The sequence below is a fragment of the Mauremys reevesii genome, linkage group 4 (genome assembly GCF_016161935.1).
Source record: "Mauremys reevesii isolate NIE-2019 linkage group 4, ASM1616193v1, whole genome shotgun sequence".
In the NCBI taxonomy this organism is placed as follows: domain Eukaryota; kingdom Metazoa; phylum Chordata; order Testudines; family Geoemydidae; genus Mauremys; species Mauremys reevesii.
Window position 1 is genome coordinate 117392495 of NC_052626.1, and position 19526 is coordinate 117412020.

Genomic DNA, 19526 nt, shown 5'->3' on the forward strand with positions numbered 1-19526 from the left:
CTCATCTTTGTTCTGGAATTGGCCTGGGTACAGCTGACACCCTAAGAATTTGAGGCATAAACACATCTGATACTCATACAACACTTTCTCATTCCTTCCTTGTCTCAAACTCAGAACAAAAAATGACAAAACAAAATTATTTTCAGTTAAAATGTAAAATTTCACAGCAGCCATTGCTCTACAACCTAGCCTTGGGCAGAACCTGCCAACCCTTGGGGGTTAAGTGATCTCCTCTCATCTGACTTCTTTCTTTTCTTTCTTTTTCTTCTCTGCTGCTTTTCATGCTGTCAACCATGACATCCTTTCCAATTGTCTCAGACCATTTGCTGGAGTCTCAGAGAATTGGCCTTCTTGATTTTGCTCCCATCTATCAGAGTCCACTTTTTTTGCAGCATATAGTGGAGAGAGAGGCTGGTCCAATGGATAAGGAGCTAGCCCTGAGAGACCTGGGCTCTACTTCCCCCATGGACTTCCTGTATGCCTTAGGGACAGAGTTTCAAAGGTTTGTAGGCATCCAAAGATGCAGCTAGGCATCTAATGGGGTTTACAAAGCACTTAACCTTCTAGGCGCTTTTGAAAATCCCACTAGGTGCCTAAATACCTTTGAAAATCTGGCCTTTAGTCTCTCTGTGCCTCAGTGCCCCATCTGTACAATGGGGATAACAGCACGGCTCTACCTCGCCGAGGGGCTGTGAGGAGAAATAGGTTAGACATTGTGAGGTGCTCAGATACTATGGTAATGGGGGCACACAAGTAGCACAGGGAGAGTGGGAACTTCTCTATACCACTGCTGCTATCCCTTCTCTGGGTTTTGGCCCCTTCTTTTCACCTCCACCCCCCAAGCATCCCACTTTTCTGAATGTAACCTTGGCTCAGAAGGCTTGGCTGTATTTCTTCTGCATCCCCTGCAACACCCTCCACTCCCTGCAGAGGGATTCCTGTTTTACAGGCTCATCTAATGACTTCCAGATCCTTAATCCAGCCCTTTCTTATCTTAATCACCCTGCCTCTGTTTGTAAACAAAATACTGACTCCCTGCTCCAGGGCCACAAGCTGGGAGCAGCAGGTCTCCTCTGCAGAACTCACATTCCACACTCAGGCTGTGCTGCCCTTAAGAGCTCCGCCAAGGGAGCTCATCTCCTGTACGAAACTTGGGGTGCAGGAGGGAGCCCCTCCCACCCCCCAAATGGCACCTCTGCTTTTATTCCTCCCAAGGAGCTGTGATCTCTCCCTGGGCTGTTCAGTTCTCGCTGGCTGGGTGCCTGCTGGGGGCAGCGTGACAGCACAGACACCGGGGTGTGTGTGTGTGTGTGGCCTCTCTGCCATCCCTTCGGTTGTATTAACTCTAATCTCCCTTTGACAATAACCTGGTCCTCATAATGGGCCCCTGGGCCCAGTGTGTCCCCTGGTGATTCTGTCCCGGTCCTTGTTCGAAGAGCTGAATGGGAGGAAGTGGCTTGTTTAGGGTTTTCCCTTCCTAGAAGGCCGTCCACCAAGGGAGAGCGAACCCAGCGCTGCCACCCATAGCGCAAAAGCAGCTCCTCTGAGCTAATCCTGCCTGATGCCCCTTGCGTCACCCTCCTCCGCTCTTTAGAGAGACTCTGGCACTGAGGGAGTCTGTGCTTCTTCCCCAAATGCCAGGGCACCTGGGATTGGGATGGTGAGAGATGAAGCCTTTGAGTTGCCTCCCCTTCCTGATCTTAGCTCTAGAGAGGTGGATTCAGTTTCTGGAGTGAGGGATTAGCCCCTGAGCTGCAGGTCCCTTAAGCATGGAGCCCCAGCATTCCCTTGGTTGTTTTGGGATGAGGCTGGCCTTGAGTGCCATTAATGCCCTCTGAGCTCTTCGACCTGTGTGCAATTAACATCTTGCTTGGCTGTCCTGTACCCGTAGGGCAGCGGGTTGGATGTGTGCGCTGCCCTGCTCTACCCAGCGCTGTGGGGACTCCTTTGTGGATCACCAAGCCAGGGGAAGCGCCATGCAGCACGTGCACGCAGTGGGGTGAGACACCAGCATGACACGATCCAGCCGGCCTGCAAATGCTGTTGGAGACCCCTCGGGTCTGCTTTGACGTTATCACCTGAGCTGTGGATTAGCCTGCCCTGTGTTCTGGTCTCAAGTGGGACATCAGCCCCATGTCGTCCCCTTGCCCTTCCACACCCCCTAGAGCTATACACACTTCCTGCAGCATTATCATCCCCTGGGTATCATGATCCCTCTCAGTGCTGGCCATTAGCTGAAGGCTCATTTCCACTGGGAGTAGAGCTTTCTACCGCAAACCCCTTAAATGACGAGATCTGGGTGGGGCTATAAGCTGCTTGGATCCTGGCGCTGTCCACACCCTGGATCTCTGACCCTTCGCTCATGTTTCACACGCTTGTGTCCCCCAGCCAGGCCCCGTTCAAGGAAGGCAGCCAGCAGCTCCAGAAGCAGCCGGCGGTGGGACAATGGAAGCCGCTGGCATCATCCAGCGGCGGGAAGGAGCTGCCGCAGCTGGATCCTCGCTGCAGGGAGGCAGGTGGGGGAGACGACGACCAATCCACAGCGCAGCGCAATGTCTCCCGCCTGCGCAGCTCCTCGGTGGAGATCCGTGAGAAGGGATCGGAGTTCCTGAAGGAGGAGCTCCACAGAGCACAGAAGGTAAAGGCGTGGGCATGAGGATGTGTGTGTGAGAGGGGGGCACAGACCGGGAACTGAAGAGTGAAAAGGGTAGACGGGATGGGAGTTTCCATGGACTGGAAGGTGGGAACATGCCCTGTTAGGGTACTAACAATGAGCGCAGGGTGAGCACCTGCAGTGATTGGGGGTGAGTGGGGAAGGTGGGGCTGGAATCCGCACAGACGTGGGGCTGGGGGAGGAGCAGTGTCAGTGCGTGCAGAGCGGGAGGTGGCAGCAGGACGCAGCGGGAGAGACTGAGGCACATGGGAGAGGGTGGTGCTGTCTGCAGAGCGTACTGGGGCCTGGTATGTGCTTCTGCCCAGTGTGCCAAAGTCCCCGGCTGTCCTCTCTGCAGGAGCTGAAGCTGAAGGATGAGGAGTGTGAGAGGCTGTCAAAGGTCAGAGAGCAGCTGGAGCAGGAGCTGGAGGAGCTGACAGCCAGTCTGTTCGAGGTACCACTTCCCTCTCACTTCCCCAGTTACTCCCTAAACGGAGGTCACTCACTGTCCCCCTTGGGACAGACTCTCTCCTCACTTTGCCCATGCTTCGGGGTTTCCTGCATCCATGGCCAGCCCCTCCCAGTCTGAACAGTAGAGCTGGCTGATTGCATATGCAGGATGGCAGAGCATGGCGCAAGCTGGCAGCTGTGTTAATGGGGAAGGGCAGCATGCAGGGCACTGGTATGGGGAACAGGCGTTCTCCCTTCCCCCACTCCACCTCCAGTCACCCCAGCCACTCTGGCAGGAAACATAAAATGAAGCAGCGCGTGTATTCATTACACGGGTTTTCAGCCAGTGGTATCTGAGGCAGGACCTGGTCTAGGAGAATCTGGGTCTTTGTGTCCTGCTTCCCCCCAAAGCAGCTGGTCCACATCACAGGCTTATTCAACTATTGCTGCTGCTGCTGAAGCTTGACAGTTTAGTCCTTTCGCTGGTGCACTAGCTGTGCTCCAGGCTTGCTGCAGCTGTTCTCATGTGGCCCATTCTCCAGGCTGCTTGCTGCTCCCCAGCCCTCTCCCAGATGCCAGCACCCAGTCCTTGCCTGGAGAGAGGCACCACAATGCCCTCAGTGCACTGCATCACTGGGAGCTGCTTTAGTGCATTCTGCTGGAGAGGGTGAATATTGAAAGGATCCATGTTCTTGTGCCATGGCTCATGATGAGCTCACAGGCCAGTAAAACCCTATCTTCCAGCAGCCCAGGACACTCAAACACCTAGCACTGGACAGGTCCTTATTGTGCCAGTTGGAGACAGGCCTGCGCCGGGTGCACTGCCCCAGGGGAGTTGGGAGGGGTATTGTGCTCTGAGCTCCCCACTGTCCTTGGGAAGGCTGCCATACTTGCTAGGGACCTTTGAGTACCCTGCCCCCCAGGAGAACTGCTGAGCTGCATGGGTGCAGGGTAGAATGTGTCGCTTGGCTTTGTGGGGTTGCTCATTGCAGGGGCTGTGTGTAGCTGGGACTCTGGCTGCGATGAGCAGGTGGTAACACGTTCTCTCTCTGCTGTAGGAAGCGCACAAGATGGTAAGAGATGCGAACACTAAGCAGGCGGCGTCAGAGAAGCAGCTGAGGGAGGCGCGAGGAAAGGTGAGGACTCTCCAATCCCACCCCCTGCTGTACAGACACAAGGCTGCCTATGGGTAGGGGGATAGCAACGTAGCTGAGGGTCACATCCCATCCAGTCTCCTCCCAGTGGCACCTCCTGAACTACTGGCTTCTAGACATTCAGCAGGTCTCTCAGCTCACCACACAGCAGCTACTGAATGTGGGGAAACGTGCCACTGAAACTAGCAGCAGATCCAACTCGCCTATGAAAAACAAAGGGCCCAGAATTTCACCTGGGCTCCCACAAGCACAGAACTGACCAGCAGCTTCACCCAGCTGTAGTTTGTCACGTAGCAAACGTGAGGACAAGCTGCTGCTTAGAGGCACCACGGATAAGGGAGTCTGGGGAGATGGGAGTTAGGGACAGGATTCCCATATCAGGATGTACCATGGGGGCATGGAGCTGCATCTGCTGCTGACTCCTCATCAAGGAAGGGGTGTCTGGCTATAAGACTTAAATATGCCCTGCCTGCATAGCCTGAGCCATTGTGGGGGATGTGGACTGGGAAGGGGCAGGGAAGGCTCTACAAGTTGTTTCTGATCTGTACAGACCCAGCTCCCTGGTTTGAGATTCTGGGACAGGGGCAGGAGGTGGAAGAGCTGGGCAGATGCTGTGGATGCATCAGGAGATGTCTCCTAGGCTGAGTGTGTGGCTGGGTGGTGCGGATGCCCCTGGATCCTAAGCGTGCATTCCCTGCGTGGTGGGACTCTGCTGAGTGGAGGTGGTGATGTTGCTGACTCTTCTTGTCTCTCAGATCGACATGCTGCAAGCAGAGGTGACTGCTTTGAAGACTCTGGTGATCACTTCCACACCTTCCTCTCCAAACCGAGAGCTGCACCCCCAGCTCCAAAGCCCCTCCAAAGCTGTCTTCAGGAAAGGGCACGGGCGGAACAAGAGCGCCAGCAGCGCAGTAGTCACAGCCACCAGCCAGAGCCTGCCCTTGGAGCCGGTCAGCAACGAGTGCAAAGAGGTGGGTGAATCCATTCACCCATAGGCGCTGACTCTGTACCCATCAGCAGCTCCCAGCCCCCCCACTCCAGCTCACCTCCGCCTCCTCCCCTGAGCATGCCATGTGCTCCTAGTGCTTGCACCGCGAAACAGCTGTTTTGCACAGCAAGTGCTGGGAGGGAGGGGAACGCCGCGCGCTTGGGGAAGAGGCGGGCCTGGGGCAGGGATTTGGGGAAGGGGTCCAATAGGGGCAGGGAGGGAGTGGAGTTGGGGCGGGGACTTTGGGAAAAGAGTTGGAATAGGGGTGGGGAAAGGGTGGAGGGGCATGAGCAGCCACTGGTGCCGGGGAAAATTGGCACCTGTGCATTCACCCCATCAGCTCTTGGCCCTGCGTGGGCGTGAGCCCACATGCTGGGGAGGAGCTGGTGGAGGGATCTTCTCAGAGATTTCCCTTGAGGTCTGCAGACCCCACAGCCTTTCCCCTGCTCCACGGTTTGAGTGTTAGGTATATCTCCATATATTATTATTATTATCCCATCTCATACAACTGGAAGGGACCCCGAAAGGTCATCGAGTCCAGCCCCCTGCCTTCACTAGCAGGACCAAGTACTGATTTTGCCCCCGATCCCTAAGTGGCCCCTTCAAGGATTGAACTCACAACCCTGGGTTTAGCGGACCAATGCTGCCTGTGATGTTCACAGTAATGCCATTCGTGGATTAGGAGTCTTCAGAATCTTGCCGTGCTGGGAGCTGGGGGTTTCTTGGCAAAATCCCAGACGATGGGGACTTCCCCTTACAGGACTCACTCCAGTCTGGGTTCAGGAGAGAACTTCTGGAAACAACCTGCGTGCCTTTGCAGGACTTTTCTGGCTGTATGGATACGGCTCTTAGCAGCGCTGTAAGCACCTACTGAGAACTGCCTTTCCTGATCTGCCTCTGCAGTCTAACGGCTACTCTGGTTAATGCTGTTTGCTTTGATTTCCCATCTGTCTAGTGTGGACTAATGGTTAGAGCGCAGGACTGGGAGTCGGAATTTCGCTTTCTGTTCCTTGGCTCTTCCACTACCTCGCTATGTGACCTTGGGCAAGTCACCTTTCCTCCCTGGGTCTCAGTTTCTCTATCTGCAAAGCAGGTTTTGCCTGCCTCCTGAATAGGGCTGGACAAATAAATACAAACAGCTTTTGTGGATATTCTTTCAGCTAAAATCCTGTTAATTTCCTTCACTGAGTTTTGTGGCCCCTTTCTTTTGCTGTCCCTAAACACTGATGTGAGTACAACATGGGTCTGCCAGAATTTATCTTTCTGCAAACAGTGTTGTGACTAGTTGTGTGAACACACCTTTGCACGAGTGTTTGCACGGCCATCTGGAAAACTCCTTGTGAGTGTCAGAGCTGGAGGGATGAGGAAGCAAGTTTTGGCATTTGAGCAGGAAGAACAAACGTGGTTGCAGTGGTGGGTGCACGTGCTTTGCCTCCACTGCCAGGAGCATTGGTGTCTGCAGCGTGGAAGTATTTCAAGAGCAGGGAGGCACTTGGCCCATCTGGCTTGTACCTATAATGCAGCCGGGAAGTCAGACAGCTAATCAGACCAGGAAGCGGTGACCAAAAAGGACCAGGCTGACCTCTCGGATGACTATTTGTCTGACAGTGACTTCAGTGAATGGCAATGGGGATGGGTGAATTCAATCAGTTGCGCTTCAGCAGCTGCTAATATCACTGTATATGTGATTAGAATTACACACACGGAGTCTGGGTGTGAACACGAGGAGAGAATCAAAGGAAGGGTCTGTTAAATAGCCGTGAAGTCTTGCTTCATTGGTTTACATTTACCTCTCTTGATCAGGTAGGAAAGAACCCAGATATGTTGAAATTTGAAGTCCAAGTATGTAGCCAAATAGAAGGATCCTTCTTGTGGCAATAAGAAAAGAGGCTCCTCTCCCTGCATGAATCAAAACTCCTGTGAGCTGCTAAACCATGTGATCCAATCAGGGACCAGAAGCATTAGCCCCTGACTCAGGTGTCCAGTCAGGCAGCTGCACTGTTGACTCACTGATACCAAACAGCTGAAAGGCTAGCGAAGCCAGTGCCATGCATTAGCTGAACAATTGTGACATGGGGACAAACTTGTTAAAGCCCTGCTCTGTTTGCGTGCAATTCATAAACTACAAAGGACTGTGTTTGCTGATGCTGTCAATTGCTTGTTCTAATCATGAGGGTCAGTCACCGAAGGTCTGTAATCAATGGGAAATTCTTGGAGGAAGGTGCTTGTAGAATGCCAAAGATGGTAATTATTTCCCCTTTCTTGCTCACTAAGTGCACAACCCTAGCAAGGTCCCTACTGCGCCCTCACTCTGGTGTAAACTGTGTCTACACAAGGGATTTCCATTGGTGCAGCTAACCAGCTGCCTAAAATCCGGGGCCTACATTTTCAAAAATGTGACTAGTGAATTTGAATGCCTCTGTTTTTAGGTGCCCGCCTTGAAACATATTTATGGGGCCTCAGGGTTGCGCAACACGTTGGGGAAAATCAGGTTTCTTTAAGGCAGCTCAAGCTGGGCACCCAAAAACTAAGCAACCCCAAATCACTGACCGCTTCTGAAAACGTAGGCCAAGGGAATGCTGAAGAACCTACGAGCTTTCGAGAGGCACTCGGTGCGCTGACAGGCAGAACTCACGTTTTCTGTATCTTCTGTCTCACGTTTTTGCCTTTCTTTCTCTGCCTGCTCCTCTGAACGGTTTCCTTGTCTGTCTCTCTTCTCTCCACTCGTCCTTCAAAGTTTGGCGTGCCCACTCTCCTCTCTCTGCTCCTCTGTATTGTCCCGGGGAAGGCCATCCACATCACCTACGAGCCAGGCTGGCAGGCCCTGGTGGCAGATCCTTCCTCGTCGTCCTCCTTGCGGCAGGTAACATCTGGAGCTAGAATAGATGTGGCACAGAGGACAGGTTGCGGGAGGGTGGGAATCTTCAGCGTCTCACAGCTCCAGCCTTTCAGCTCTCCCTTTCTTTTGACACTAACCTCCATTTTTTTTTGTTTGTTTCTCTAATTGATTTCCATATTGTGGCACTGGAGTTGTCTCCCGGCACCAGGTGAGCAGTCTCCATAGCATAGAGCTAGTGCACTGTCAGGACAGGCTGGGGACTGGGCTGCTTTGTTCACTTATGTTCTTTTCATGCTCCCCTCCCTCCCTTTAACAAACTGTAACAGGGTCTGCTGGTCCTGTCACTGCTGCAGCCTAGAGCCAAGGCCTGCTGGGATTTGGCATTGGACTGATGGGAATTGTAGGGCATGCTGGGAGCGGGCAGGGAAGCAGGATATAAAATGAGAGAGACTAGGGAAGAGGCAAGATCTGCTGTGGGTCCCTCACAGCTGTGAATTTGATCTGCAAAGGGGAATAGGTGCAGCAGCTCCCATGCCCTGGAAAGCTGCTCCCTCTCTGCAGAGAACCCATAACAAATGTAACCATTCAGTGCTCTGAAGAAAGGCTGCTTCTTATACCTAGGGTGACCAGATAGAAAGTGTGAAAAATTGGGACGGGGATGGGGGGTAATAGGCGCCTATTTAAGAAAAAGCCCCAAATACCGGGACTGTCCCTATAAAATCGGGACATCTGGTCACCCTACTTATACCCTACTTTCCCGTCTATGCATGACCCACTGCTTACAATCCCAATCACTTCTGGGAACAACAACTCCCAGAATGCCTCAGTTCTGGGCTGCAGCAGCTCCAAGGCTGCTGGGTTTGGACCTGTCTTTAAAGAGCCAGCACACCTGCTACACAAATGGATAGAAATGGTGATGGCTATTCACTGAAAGCTTTTCCCTGACTCTCTCCTTTGCTGAATTGACCTTTTTCTCCGAGGGGATTCTGCCTTTATGTCCTGACCTTCGTTGCCATCGTGGGCTAGCCCTGCCTGTCCTCTCCTGGGATGAGAGGGGAATTTGGTCTGTTCACTTGCTCTCTGGCTGCCTCCCCCAGTGGGTACTCTGCCTTGCCTTTGGGGAACTCGGGCATTTCACAGGCCTCAGACTGAGCTACCCTCACTTGGCATGTTAATCTGTCACAGAGATGGTGATGTGGGTGGCAGACAAGGCAGATGCAGAGGTTCCCCTGGTGGCGATCCTGCTTTTCGCTGCAGTTCCTGCTGAGGTTCCAAGGCAGCTTTGTAGTTGGGGAATCGGTGTGTTAACTCTTGTGGTGTCTTTCTCCCTCTCCCCAACCCCCCACTTTTCTCTCTTCCTGTGTCTCCCCTGAACTCACTGCAGGTCGACTCCATCCTGTTCGCTGAGTTCCAGGCCTGGAAGGAATCCCCAACTTTGGAAAAATCCTGCTCCTTCCTGGAGAGGATTTACCGGGAAGATGTGGGGCCCTGCCTGGACTTCACCAAACAGGAGGTGAGTACTGGAGCAGAAGCAAGGACTTGGGGGGTCGCTCTGCTCAGTCATTCAGGCTGTACTGATGCTGAGGGGGGCGCAGTCACCACCTCACGGGACATGAGCTTTGCTGATCTGAATTCGGGTCTGTGTTTCTTGCTGTAGCTATCAGAGCTGGTGCAGGAGGCTGTGGAGCAGAACACGCTCACCATAGAGCCCGTGGCTACCCAGGCACTGCCCGTGGTGAAGGTGTCGGCGATGGAATGTGGTGGACCAAAGTAAGGAACCTCCCAGGTGCTCCCTCAGCCATCACTGATGCTCATATCTAGCTTCCTCCCACGCTATGGCAGCTTTCATCCCACAAATCTGCTCAGTCTTCTGCTGTGTCTCCGGAGCGCTGTCTCAGATCTCTCTAGGAGTCCCATTAGTAGCGTAGCTGGGGGCGGAGCAGGACAGCGGCCGCTCTCCCACTGAGCACAAGTGACACCTTTTTCAATTTCTTGGCGCCTTTTTAATTTTTACTCACCTGGCGGCGCTCCAGGTCTTCGGCAGCACTTCGGCGAGTCCTTCACTCGCTCCGGGTGTGTTCAGCGGCACTGAAGGACCTGTCGCCAAAGTGCCGCCGAAGACCCGGAGAGCCGCCCCGCCGGGTGAGTAAAACCGCCGCAGCGGGTGGTGCCTTTTTTGGTGATCACTCCCCCTGTTCATTCCACCGGGCTATGCCACTGGGTCCCATCACCTGAGCAGCTAAGCAGTACTGGGTAGTAGCTGAGTAGTCTGGTGTAGAAACACCTCTTTAGCTAATATTTCACAGTGTGTTTTCCCATCCCAAACCAAAGGCAGCAGCTGGCCTGGATCCAGGCACTCACTGCTAGGGGCTGGTTGAGCCACATGGAGTTTGAGGCTTTGGAGTCTTCCTGAATTATTTCGGGGGGCTGGAAAAACTATTTGGAGCTCACAAACTTACCCAACGTTTTCGTCCTCTAACTTAAACTCGGGGTCGGGGGAGTCACCCAAGGGTGAGTCGTTTGAAAACATTGTCTCTCAAGGGCAGAATTTGCTATGTACTGGGGCTAGGAGAACCCCCAGCACCTGAGCCGGCAGGAGTGGGTGACCCACAGATGGTGTTTTTTATTCCTCCCCTCTTGCAATTTCTCCTATGCATGTGTCCCGTAGTGTCCAAGTTCACATCACATTTTTGAACCCATGATGCTCTAGGTGGGTTTGAAACGGGGCAAAATGAGCTCACCCATCTCTCCTCCCTATCTTTCACCCAGCCCCTCCTGAGAGTTGCATCGACCGTTTTCAGAGTCACTATTGTGACAGCTTGGGAATCACTTGTCTGTCTGTGCTCCTGATGTTACAGAGCCTCAGTTCCCCCAGGAAGGGCAGTGGCAGGAAATGGTTCAATCCACTATCACTGCAAACAGAGAAGGGTCAGACTCCTGAGCTTTACCTTTCTTGACCAAGAGAGAGGATTTCACTTAGCTGTTGTGTTTAGGTCAGCTTGGGGTTTTTCCTGCTGCTAGTAGCAGCTTCTTCCAAGCCAAAGGTCATTGGTCATGTCATGAGGCAGTGACCTGAATGACACACAGACTGCATGGCAAGCTGTTCCAGGTTCTCTTTCTTCTCAAAACAAATCACTCTGAGAGTGGTAGTCCCATGCCAAAAACAAGCCATCCTGTGTGTATGCTGATTGGTTGCCTTCTTTTGTCTCTTCTCACAGCGGGTTCCGGTCACAAATTGTAACGTAAGTGATTTTTAGCTAATGATTAAAGATCTCTGATCCATTAACAAGTTACTAACTCACCTGGTTACTAATGGCTTTGAGGCTGGAGTTTAGCCAGTAACTTTTTTAATCCTGTTAATGCTGGAAGGTGAATTGAAGGTCCCACTTACAACACTCTTTGGGACAAATGGCCTAAAAGTGACTAGTGATTTTGGGCCCAACTTATAGAGAGGCCTGGTTTCCAGAGGGTGAGTGCTCAACGCTCTCTGAAAATCCTCTCCCTTTAATATGTCTCAAACACTAGGTGGCCCAAATCACTCCTCACTTCAGTAGGCCAGGCTTCTGCTTTCATTGTTTAGCCCATGTTTGTCTGTTTAAATCCCCTGCTAGTGGGGGAGAGAAGATAATGAAACAGGCTCACATGCCCACCTGAACATTTGGTGTCACATTTCCAATCTCGCTGATTCTTCCTGCCTGATTCGTGGCCATGCTAGCTACTTTCACAGCTAAGGAGTGATGCCAGCGTCCAGCCCAGAGGTGCAGGGACGGAGAAGGATGTAACGATGGTTAAATGCTGAGAAATACCAGGAAATCCCTATTGGGCGGCATGGAGTAATGCTGGAAACGTTCCTGGAATTTTTCAGCAAATGCTGGAAACTGGAGTTCTCTTTATAGACAGTTGAAAAGAGTCAGAGAAGATCAGGAGACCCCAACATCTCCTGGCCTTTGATCTGGAAAGCCTCCCATCAGTTTCAGTGGGCTTTGGCTTAGGCCCCGTTTGATTAAAAGCGACTCTGGAGGGGGCTAGATACCAACTGCAAGCGAGATGCTCAGTGGAGCATAATCATTGGGTATAATCAGCGATGAGCCCCAGTGTATAGTCCATGTGGTCATTCAATGAAGATGCCAGACCACATGGGCATTCTGCCCTTGTTGCAGATGGGATTTAATTTATAAACCTTTTCTTGTTTAAGTTCATGTTTGAAGTTAAAAGTTAATGTTTGAACTTGGCCTCTGTGTGACATCGGCACAGGTTAGAACGGACCGACTCTGTGCTGTGGGTTCCAGCAGAATAAGCTTCCCGGAAAAACACACGTTAAAGGACAATGAAGAAATGATACACTGATTGGAAGAGAAGACATGCATAAGGGGAGGTTGAAGGAGCTATGTAGTAGCATGCGGCCAGAGAGTATTACATATCCCCTTTGTGGCTGGACCGTAGAAGAGGTTATCAGCCTTCAACCGTCTCCAGATAATGGAGTTAGTCCTTTTTAGCTCAAATACTAGAGGCCTGTGTTTTGAAACTGGGTTCAATTCCCAGTGCGTGATTGTGTGAACAGAGACAGATGATGAGGAACTTTGGTAAAACTCCCTTTGGCTCCAGTGAAAACTCTGCTTGAGTAAGGGCTCCAGGCTTTGGCTCTGAACTGGGCATGAGCCAAGGGAAGAGCAGCATTATTCTGGACTTACACCAGTGTTACTGAGCTCAGGATCTGGCCTTTGGCTTATAAATACCTGTCACGGAGTGTGGGGGAGTCCGGCCCTGCACCCCTCTTCCTGAACTCACAGTGACTCTCAGCCAGCCAGTAAAACAGAAGGTTTATTGAACAACAGGAAGGAGGATACAGCCCAGCCCAGCTTGTGTAGAGCCCTCCTCAATCTGGCCTTTCTGGGGGTTCAGGGTGCTTGATCCCAGCCTAGATCCCCCTGACCCCACCTCCCAGCTCCCAAAACCGAGAATGCCCTCACTCCCCGTTCCTTTGTCTACCTCTAGCTAGCAGACCTCCCCTCCCCCAGGCCAGGCTCATGTTACAGCTGCATACCTGTCTCTGCCTACCACGCACACAGACAGTCCCTGCTTCTTCACAATACCTTCAGCGTAACAATAGTATAAACTGAGGAAGGGGAACATTCCCAGGCGCAGAAGATGGTAGGACAAAGAGCAATGACTTTAAAGAGAAGTAAGAAGACGGTCTAGGAGGGATGCTCAGAGCAACGGAGCAGTGAAGGGGATGGTCAAGGCACTGTTGCTACAGGCTTCAAGAGAAGGTTGGAGACTAGGTTAATGAGAATAAAATAGTGAGAGACCCTGCAAAATGCAGGGATCAGACTGGATGGTTCAAGTGGCTCTGGTCCATCAGGGAATCTGTATTATGGAGGGAATATGTCCTTCCACTGTGATAATAGTAGAATGGAACAACTTAAAGATCTGAGTAGTGGAGTATGGAGTGTATGTGCCATGTTTCTGCATGGAGAAACTGAACCGCAATCTGAGCTTGTCCACAGACCTCCTGATGTGCACTAGACCTGGTCTCGGGACGGTCCAGAGAGCTGCTGTATGGCACTCTGACCAAACAGATCCAGCCCTGAGCAGTGATGGAGGAACAGCCCCCTCCCCTCACAGAACGTAGAGACCCTTTTCCTAAGGCCGAGTAACCCTCAGTGCATGTGTGATGGAGGGGGTGCAGAGAACAGACAGAACTCTTTACACTCATTACATTGCTTCATTCTAATGTCTAACAGCTTTTCTCCTGACCTGTCTCCAGCACTGCATGTCCTTCTGGTTTCAGACCATACAGGGGGAGCCGTGACATGCAGGGCCCTGTATCAGTTTACCTGGGGTTGTTTAGCTCTTGGTGCCTCCTGTGCAAATGTAGGATGAGAATTCTCCTGTACTTGCCCCTTCCTGCAGCTTTTATTGAATTGTTCCTGGCAGCAGAGAACTCAAATCCCACCTTCCTCTTTCCTCTCCTGGGCTCTGACTGACTCAGACCTGGCTGCTGGGGTTTGACTTGAGGAAGCTGCCATGCTCTGCTCCTCCAGGAGCTATCTTTCACTGAAGCACTCTTTTCCTTTCTCCCTGCAGGAAGTGCGCTCTGAGTGGCCTGTCCCGAGCCTGCAAACACCGCATCAAACTGGGGGATTCTGGGAACTATTATTACATCTCACCATCCTGCAGGGCCAGGGTGAGTCCTCCAGCATCCCAGAGGCCATCTCTTCTCCCCAGAGCCTTCCAGGAACTGAAACAGATTAATCCCTGGTGTAGCTCCATGGAAGACAGTAGGGGTGAATTAGGCTGATAGAGTTGAGTTGGCTCTCAGTCAGTCTGCATTGATCTCTGCTACGCAGCCCTGTTTCTCAGGGTACAATACAGTGCAGTGGTCTGGGTTGTGTCACTCATTTAAGGCAACAGTAACTTTCAAAATATGTCTTTACGTCTCTCTTCTCCATGATTTGATTCTCTGTGAAGCTTTGATTTCCTTTGTGAAACACTGTAATTCACTGTTCCTTGAATGCTGGGTTTTGTTACTGTGCAGACTAAGGCTGTTCTGGAAGCAGACTCTCTTTTTACTCTGGAGAGCACTGAAAAGGTAAATTATTCAGTATTATTATGGCCCTGATTCAGCAAAGTACTTAAACAAATGGTTATGCTCAGCTCTCTTCAGCAAAGCTATCAAGCATTTGCCTAAAAGGTAACCATGTGTTTAAATGCTTTGCTGACTTGGGGCCTAAAGGAGCAAACCATTCCCTACAGGAGTCCCTGTCTGGGGTAGGGCTGGGGGGGATATTGGTAATAGAGCTCAAACTTTGTCACTTTAACAAAAACAGTCCAATTTAGCACAACTCCTCCTTGCACAAACAATGTAGTTTTGCACTAGGGCTTTTTCAAACAAAAGAAATTCCTGTGTTGTAAAAGTTCTTTCAGCAGAGCTCAGTTGTTCCTTTCAAGTCTGAATCTTCACAAAGTGGAAATATTTAGGTCATGTAATTCTGGCCCGGGATGTTTCAGTTACAAATATTGTAGTGAAACTGGCTGGCCCCTGCTCATCTTCACACAGCCCTAATTTCTGGTACTGAATACACATAAATATCTGCCTTTCTCCTAACTCTCATCCCTGGCTGAAAATACACAGGACTTAGCTCTTTTCATCCATAATTCTCAAAGTGCTGCAGTATTGCTGCTGATGAGGAAATAGGGCCCCAGAGAGATGAAGTGACTTGCTCAGGGTCACACAGTGCCTCAGTGACAGAGCAGAAATCAGTCCCACAACCCTTTACTTCCAGTCTAGCCCCGTATCTGCACTTCCCCAGCCTATCCCACTTTACTCTCCTTCTCCTGCCAGGGAGAGTCCCATGGGTTCGCACCAGGATTTCCAAAGTGACAGTAGTGCTGAGCACCCATTGACTCCAGCTGGAGTTGTGGGTAATCTGTACTTGTGAAAATCAGCCCTGTGAGCATAGAGGATGATGCCAAAGCACTGAGATGGGTGGTGGCGATGCCAAACCCTGCAGCCTTAAGGAAGAGGGGTCCTCTGGCCAGCGTATCTGCCTTTGCTCTGGCCAGCCCCTGCTGTTCTATTATTAATTATTATTATTATTGGTGAGGCCGTTTTACAGCAGTGTCTCTCTCTCCTAGATCACAGCCGTATGCAACTTCTTCACCTACATTCGCTACATCCAGCAGGGCTTGGTGAGACAGGATGGTAAGAGGCAGCCGGCGGCCCCCAGCAGAGGGTTGGGGATCAGTGGGAGCTATTGCAAGAGCTGCTCCCTGTTGCAGAAAGGGACTGGGCTCCTAATGTTCAGTGAAGGGAGGTGAGAGGGCAGGAAGGACTTTCCCTCAGCCTAGTGAATGCTCTGGAGGGATGGGAGGGCCCCAGTCTAGCTGAATGGGAGGGAGATGTGGAGAGCTCTAGACGGTTGAGGGAGAGAGGTCAGTAAAGGGGCAGGGAAGCAAGGGAGGGGGACAAGAGGCCTGAGGTGGGATGGGCAGTAGAGGGGTGGAGAAGGAAAGGAGGTGCCCACACTCTGTGCTTTGGGGGGCTGTGCCCCATGCTGCAGGGCTGGCTGAGCAGGCTGGCCCTACTCCTATGGCTCACTCCAGTCCATGCGTGCCCTCTGTGTGGACCGACGTCCCACTCATAGGGGAGGGGGTGAGCCAGGTGGCTCATGCAGCGCCTAGCGTGGGGCTGGCTAACTCTCCTGCCCCTTTGCTTTGCAGTGGAGCTGATGTACTGGGAAATCATGCGGCTCAGGAGGGAAATGTCCATGGCCAAGCTGGGCTTCTACCCCAGCGCGATGTAGGCTGGACCTCGCCGTCTGAAGGGAGCTGCCCCAGCACGAACGTCACGTACTCCAGCAGACAGACAGACTGAGGCAGTGCGTCTACGCCAACGGGGTTCCCTCCTTCTCCCGGCCTGACGTGAACCACAGAGGGGAGGAGGAGAGTTCCGCCATCCAAAGGCCTCCTTGCTGCCGTTCTCACAGTGACTGAGATGCAGACACCCCCACCTGCCCCCAGAGATGGGCTGGTCCTTTGAGCTCTGGGGGGTGGCCAGCACTAAGTTCTGTCCATAGTGGACCCTTTTCCCTATGCTGCCTATAGCCAGTTTTTTTAATTTTATACACAATCTTGCTTCTGCAGATTCTCCGAAACCTGCTGTGCACGAGGCAGGTCCTGGGCTCCTCTGTTTGGCAGAGGGTCCTTCAGCACTGAACTGCAGCTGGGCCTTCCCATATCCACCCCCCTGCCTGAGCGAGGCGGGGTGCAGTATTGCTCTGCTGTGCCCCCAGCCCTCACTGGTGCTCCTGCAAATGCCAGTCCCGCACAGTAACCTCACTGAGAGCCATGCAAAGCATATTTTCCAAGTGCTTCCCTGCTCCTCTGGCAGTCGCCTATAGGAGTCGTTTTCCATTCGCTCAGTCACAAAGAGGGGTTTGGTTTTGTAACCCAGCTCAGAGCTGCTGCTGGGAGAGCTACAGCGTAGGCCAAAGCTCCGTGCCTGGGGCCTTGGTCGCAGTGCAAATGGAAATTGCAGAACAGAAAGCTGGCCACAGCTATGCTGAGGTTGGCTGTACTAGGCTGCAGACAGTGTCTCTTCAGGTCCTTGTGAGGCAGCGGTGCCTGGCTATGGTCACTGCAGGAATGAGCAGCTCTCTATTGCTCTGCTATAAACCCCAGCCAAGGACAGATGCCTCCTAGCTACTCCTGTTTCTAGGCTGCGGCCTCAGGCATTCACTTCCCTGCTGTCCCAATATAAACTCCAGCCTGGGGCTGTCTCCTCTCTGGCTCTCCTTGTAGCCCCCAACTCAGGCAGTCACTACTCAGTGGCTAGTTATAGGCTCTGGCCCTGGGCATTCACTTCTGTGCTGCTTCATTATAGATTAAGTCCAGACGGACCCATTAGATCATCTAGTCTGACCTCCTGTATAACAGAGGCTGTAGAATTTCACCCAGCGACTCCTGTATTGAACCTAAGCCTTGCCAGTGCTTCGGGGTGAAAGTAACTTAAGGGACTTACCGGTGCGCAGGGCGGCCAGGGTCCTGAGCAAGGTTGGGGGCGGGGGAGGGCTGGGGCCAGACTCCCCCAGGCAGCCCTTCAGCATGGCCTTTTGGCGATTTAAAGGGCCCAGGGCTCCCGGCCACCGCCATCAACACTACCCCGGGGCTCCAGCAGTGATTTAAAGGGCCTGGGGCTCCGGCTGCGGTAGCAGCGGCTCCCTTTAAATCAACCCCAGAGCCCCATGGTAGCAGCAGTGGTGCCTTGGAGCCCTGGGGCTCTGGTGGCAATTTAAAGGGCCAGGGGCTCTGTCCACTGCTGGGAGCCCCGGGCCCTTTTAAATTACTGGGCCCCAGGGAAGCTGCCCTCTGCAGTATGGTCGGCTGTGTACCAGCTCTTACCGGTACGTCGGACCGGCTTACTTTCACCTCTGCAGTGCTTCCTTAATGGTCTCCCAGCTCCCCAGCAGGGAGCCCTGAGACACCACTGCATGTGGGTGACAGCGCCTGAGACAACCAACCATCTCCTAGGCCCCCCTGCAGCTCACATCTCCCCTCCCACTGTCATTAATATAGGAGTATATGCAGTAGTGCTGGGAGGGCCTGATCCAAAGCGCATTGAAATCCTTGGACTCCCAGTGTCTTGGGCTCAGACCTTAAATATAGATGGTGCTTTACAGAACTTTGCAAAGCCATGATCCTTGCCTTGGAGTGTTTTTATAATTGAATAATTAACCTCGTCTATCATGTCATCGTCTTGGCTGCCATCCTGTGCTGTTGCATCATCTTGCCTGGCGCTGCGGAGCCGCGTTTCTCTGTGATGTAATTCCACTGCCATCAGCAGAACCACGATTCGGACCGTCGGCACCCAGACTCAGGTCATCTGTGATGTCACAGCCTCTCACCGGAGGAGCTGCTACACAAGTAACCTGATCACGTGCAAAGGAAAACACTGTGCCTGAGTCGCCTTCCGTTCTGCTTTTCGTTTGTCTGGGATGGAGGGGGGGCAAATGGCTGTTTGCAGGTCAGCAGATGTCTCGTTGCATAAGAGCCTCTTGAGCGTGGGTCAGCAATCCTGGGAGAGGCTCTCCTTTCATCACGCAAATGCTGGCTGCACTCTGCCGCTCTGCGGGATGCTCTGCCTGGTGGCCCTTGGTGCCACCCCGATGGCATACAGTGGCACTTGCAAGCAAAGGGTTGGTCAGTAAGTGAAACTCAAGTCCTGCTCCCCAGGGAGGTAGCTGGGAGGAGGATGCTGGAAATGCTCCCACGGTACCTGCCTCTTCCTGCTTAGAACAGGCCTGGTCTGAAACACCAGCACCCAGTTGTGGCCCCACTGCTTGGCTCTGCTTCAACAGCAATGAGCAGTGGTGGAATTACAAGGTCTAATTCCTCTTCAGCAACTGGGTGTCCTGGAAATCCTCACTCTGATCCTGGCTGAAAAAATATTAGCTGTTTTCTGCAGGGGAAGGTGATTTACACTGTGAATTACAGGCCTGGAGAGAGAGCATTTAGGGACAAGCTAGGCTCGGTGCCAGCGTTTGAGCTGCTGTGAATCAGCATCTCTCTGAGTCCAAAGGAGCTATTCTGATTTACACCAGCTGTGAGAAGGGAAACCTGAGAATGTCCTCCTCAGAGTCAGATTTCAGCTCTTCCCTTGCAGTTCCACCTGGATCTATTTTTCCATGGTTCCTGCTCTAAATTGCTATGTAATGTTGCTGTGTGCTGTTAACCAGCTGTGGTGTTCCAGCCTGGAGGTCACTGCAGGTCAGCAGTGGGTGAGATGATCCTTCTGTGTAGATTTTCGTATCAGTTTGTAAAGTGCTTTGGGATGAAAGGAGCTAGAGAACTGCAAGCTGTTATTGGTCTAGACACTTTGTTTTTGTCTTACATTTAGAACAATGTATTAATTACTCTGAAATTGCTCAATTTAAACATCAA

The 19526-nt window shown here is 52.3% G+C and overlaps 1 protein-coding gene across 9 annotated transcripts in view; it reads left to right on the forward strand.

Annotated features, from left to right (window-relative positions):
• RAB3IL1 (RAB3A interacting protein like 1) overlaps positions 1 to 18283 on the forward strand; it is a 43708-nt gene extending 25425 nt beyond the window's left edge. For 6 of the 9 annotated variants that reach the window (XM_039536685.1, XM_039536688.1, XM_039536686.1 and 3 more), the window contains 11 exons: positions 2389 to 2638; positions 3012 to 3107; positions 4162 to 4239; positions 5013 to 5228; positions 7983 to 8108; positions 9469 to 9597; positions 9742 to 9854; positions 11303 to 11326; positions 14172 to 14271; positions 15723 to 15789; positions 16308 to 18283. In XM_039536685.1, the coding sequence (XP_039392619.1) occupies positions 2389 to 2638; positions 3012 to 3107; positions 4162 to 4239; positions 5013 to 5228; positions 7983 to 8108; positions 9469 to 9597; positions 9742 to 9854; positions 11303 to 11326; positions 14172 to 14271; positions 15723 to 15789; positions 16308 to 16390 (1282 nt within the window). In that variant the 3' untranslated portion in view covers positions 16391 to 18283. The remainder of the gene's footprint in view (positions 1 to 2388; positions 2639 to 3011; positions 3108 to 4161; positions 4240 to 5012; positions 5229 to 7982; positions 8109 to 9468; positions 9598 to 9741; positions 9855 to 11302; positions 11327 to 14171; positions 14272 to 15722; positions 15790 to 16307) is intronic. The other 3 variants (XM_039536689.1, XM_039536690.1, XM_039536693.1) reach the window with 3 other exon arrangements.
• Positions 18284 to 19526: the final 1243 nt, after the last annotated feature.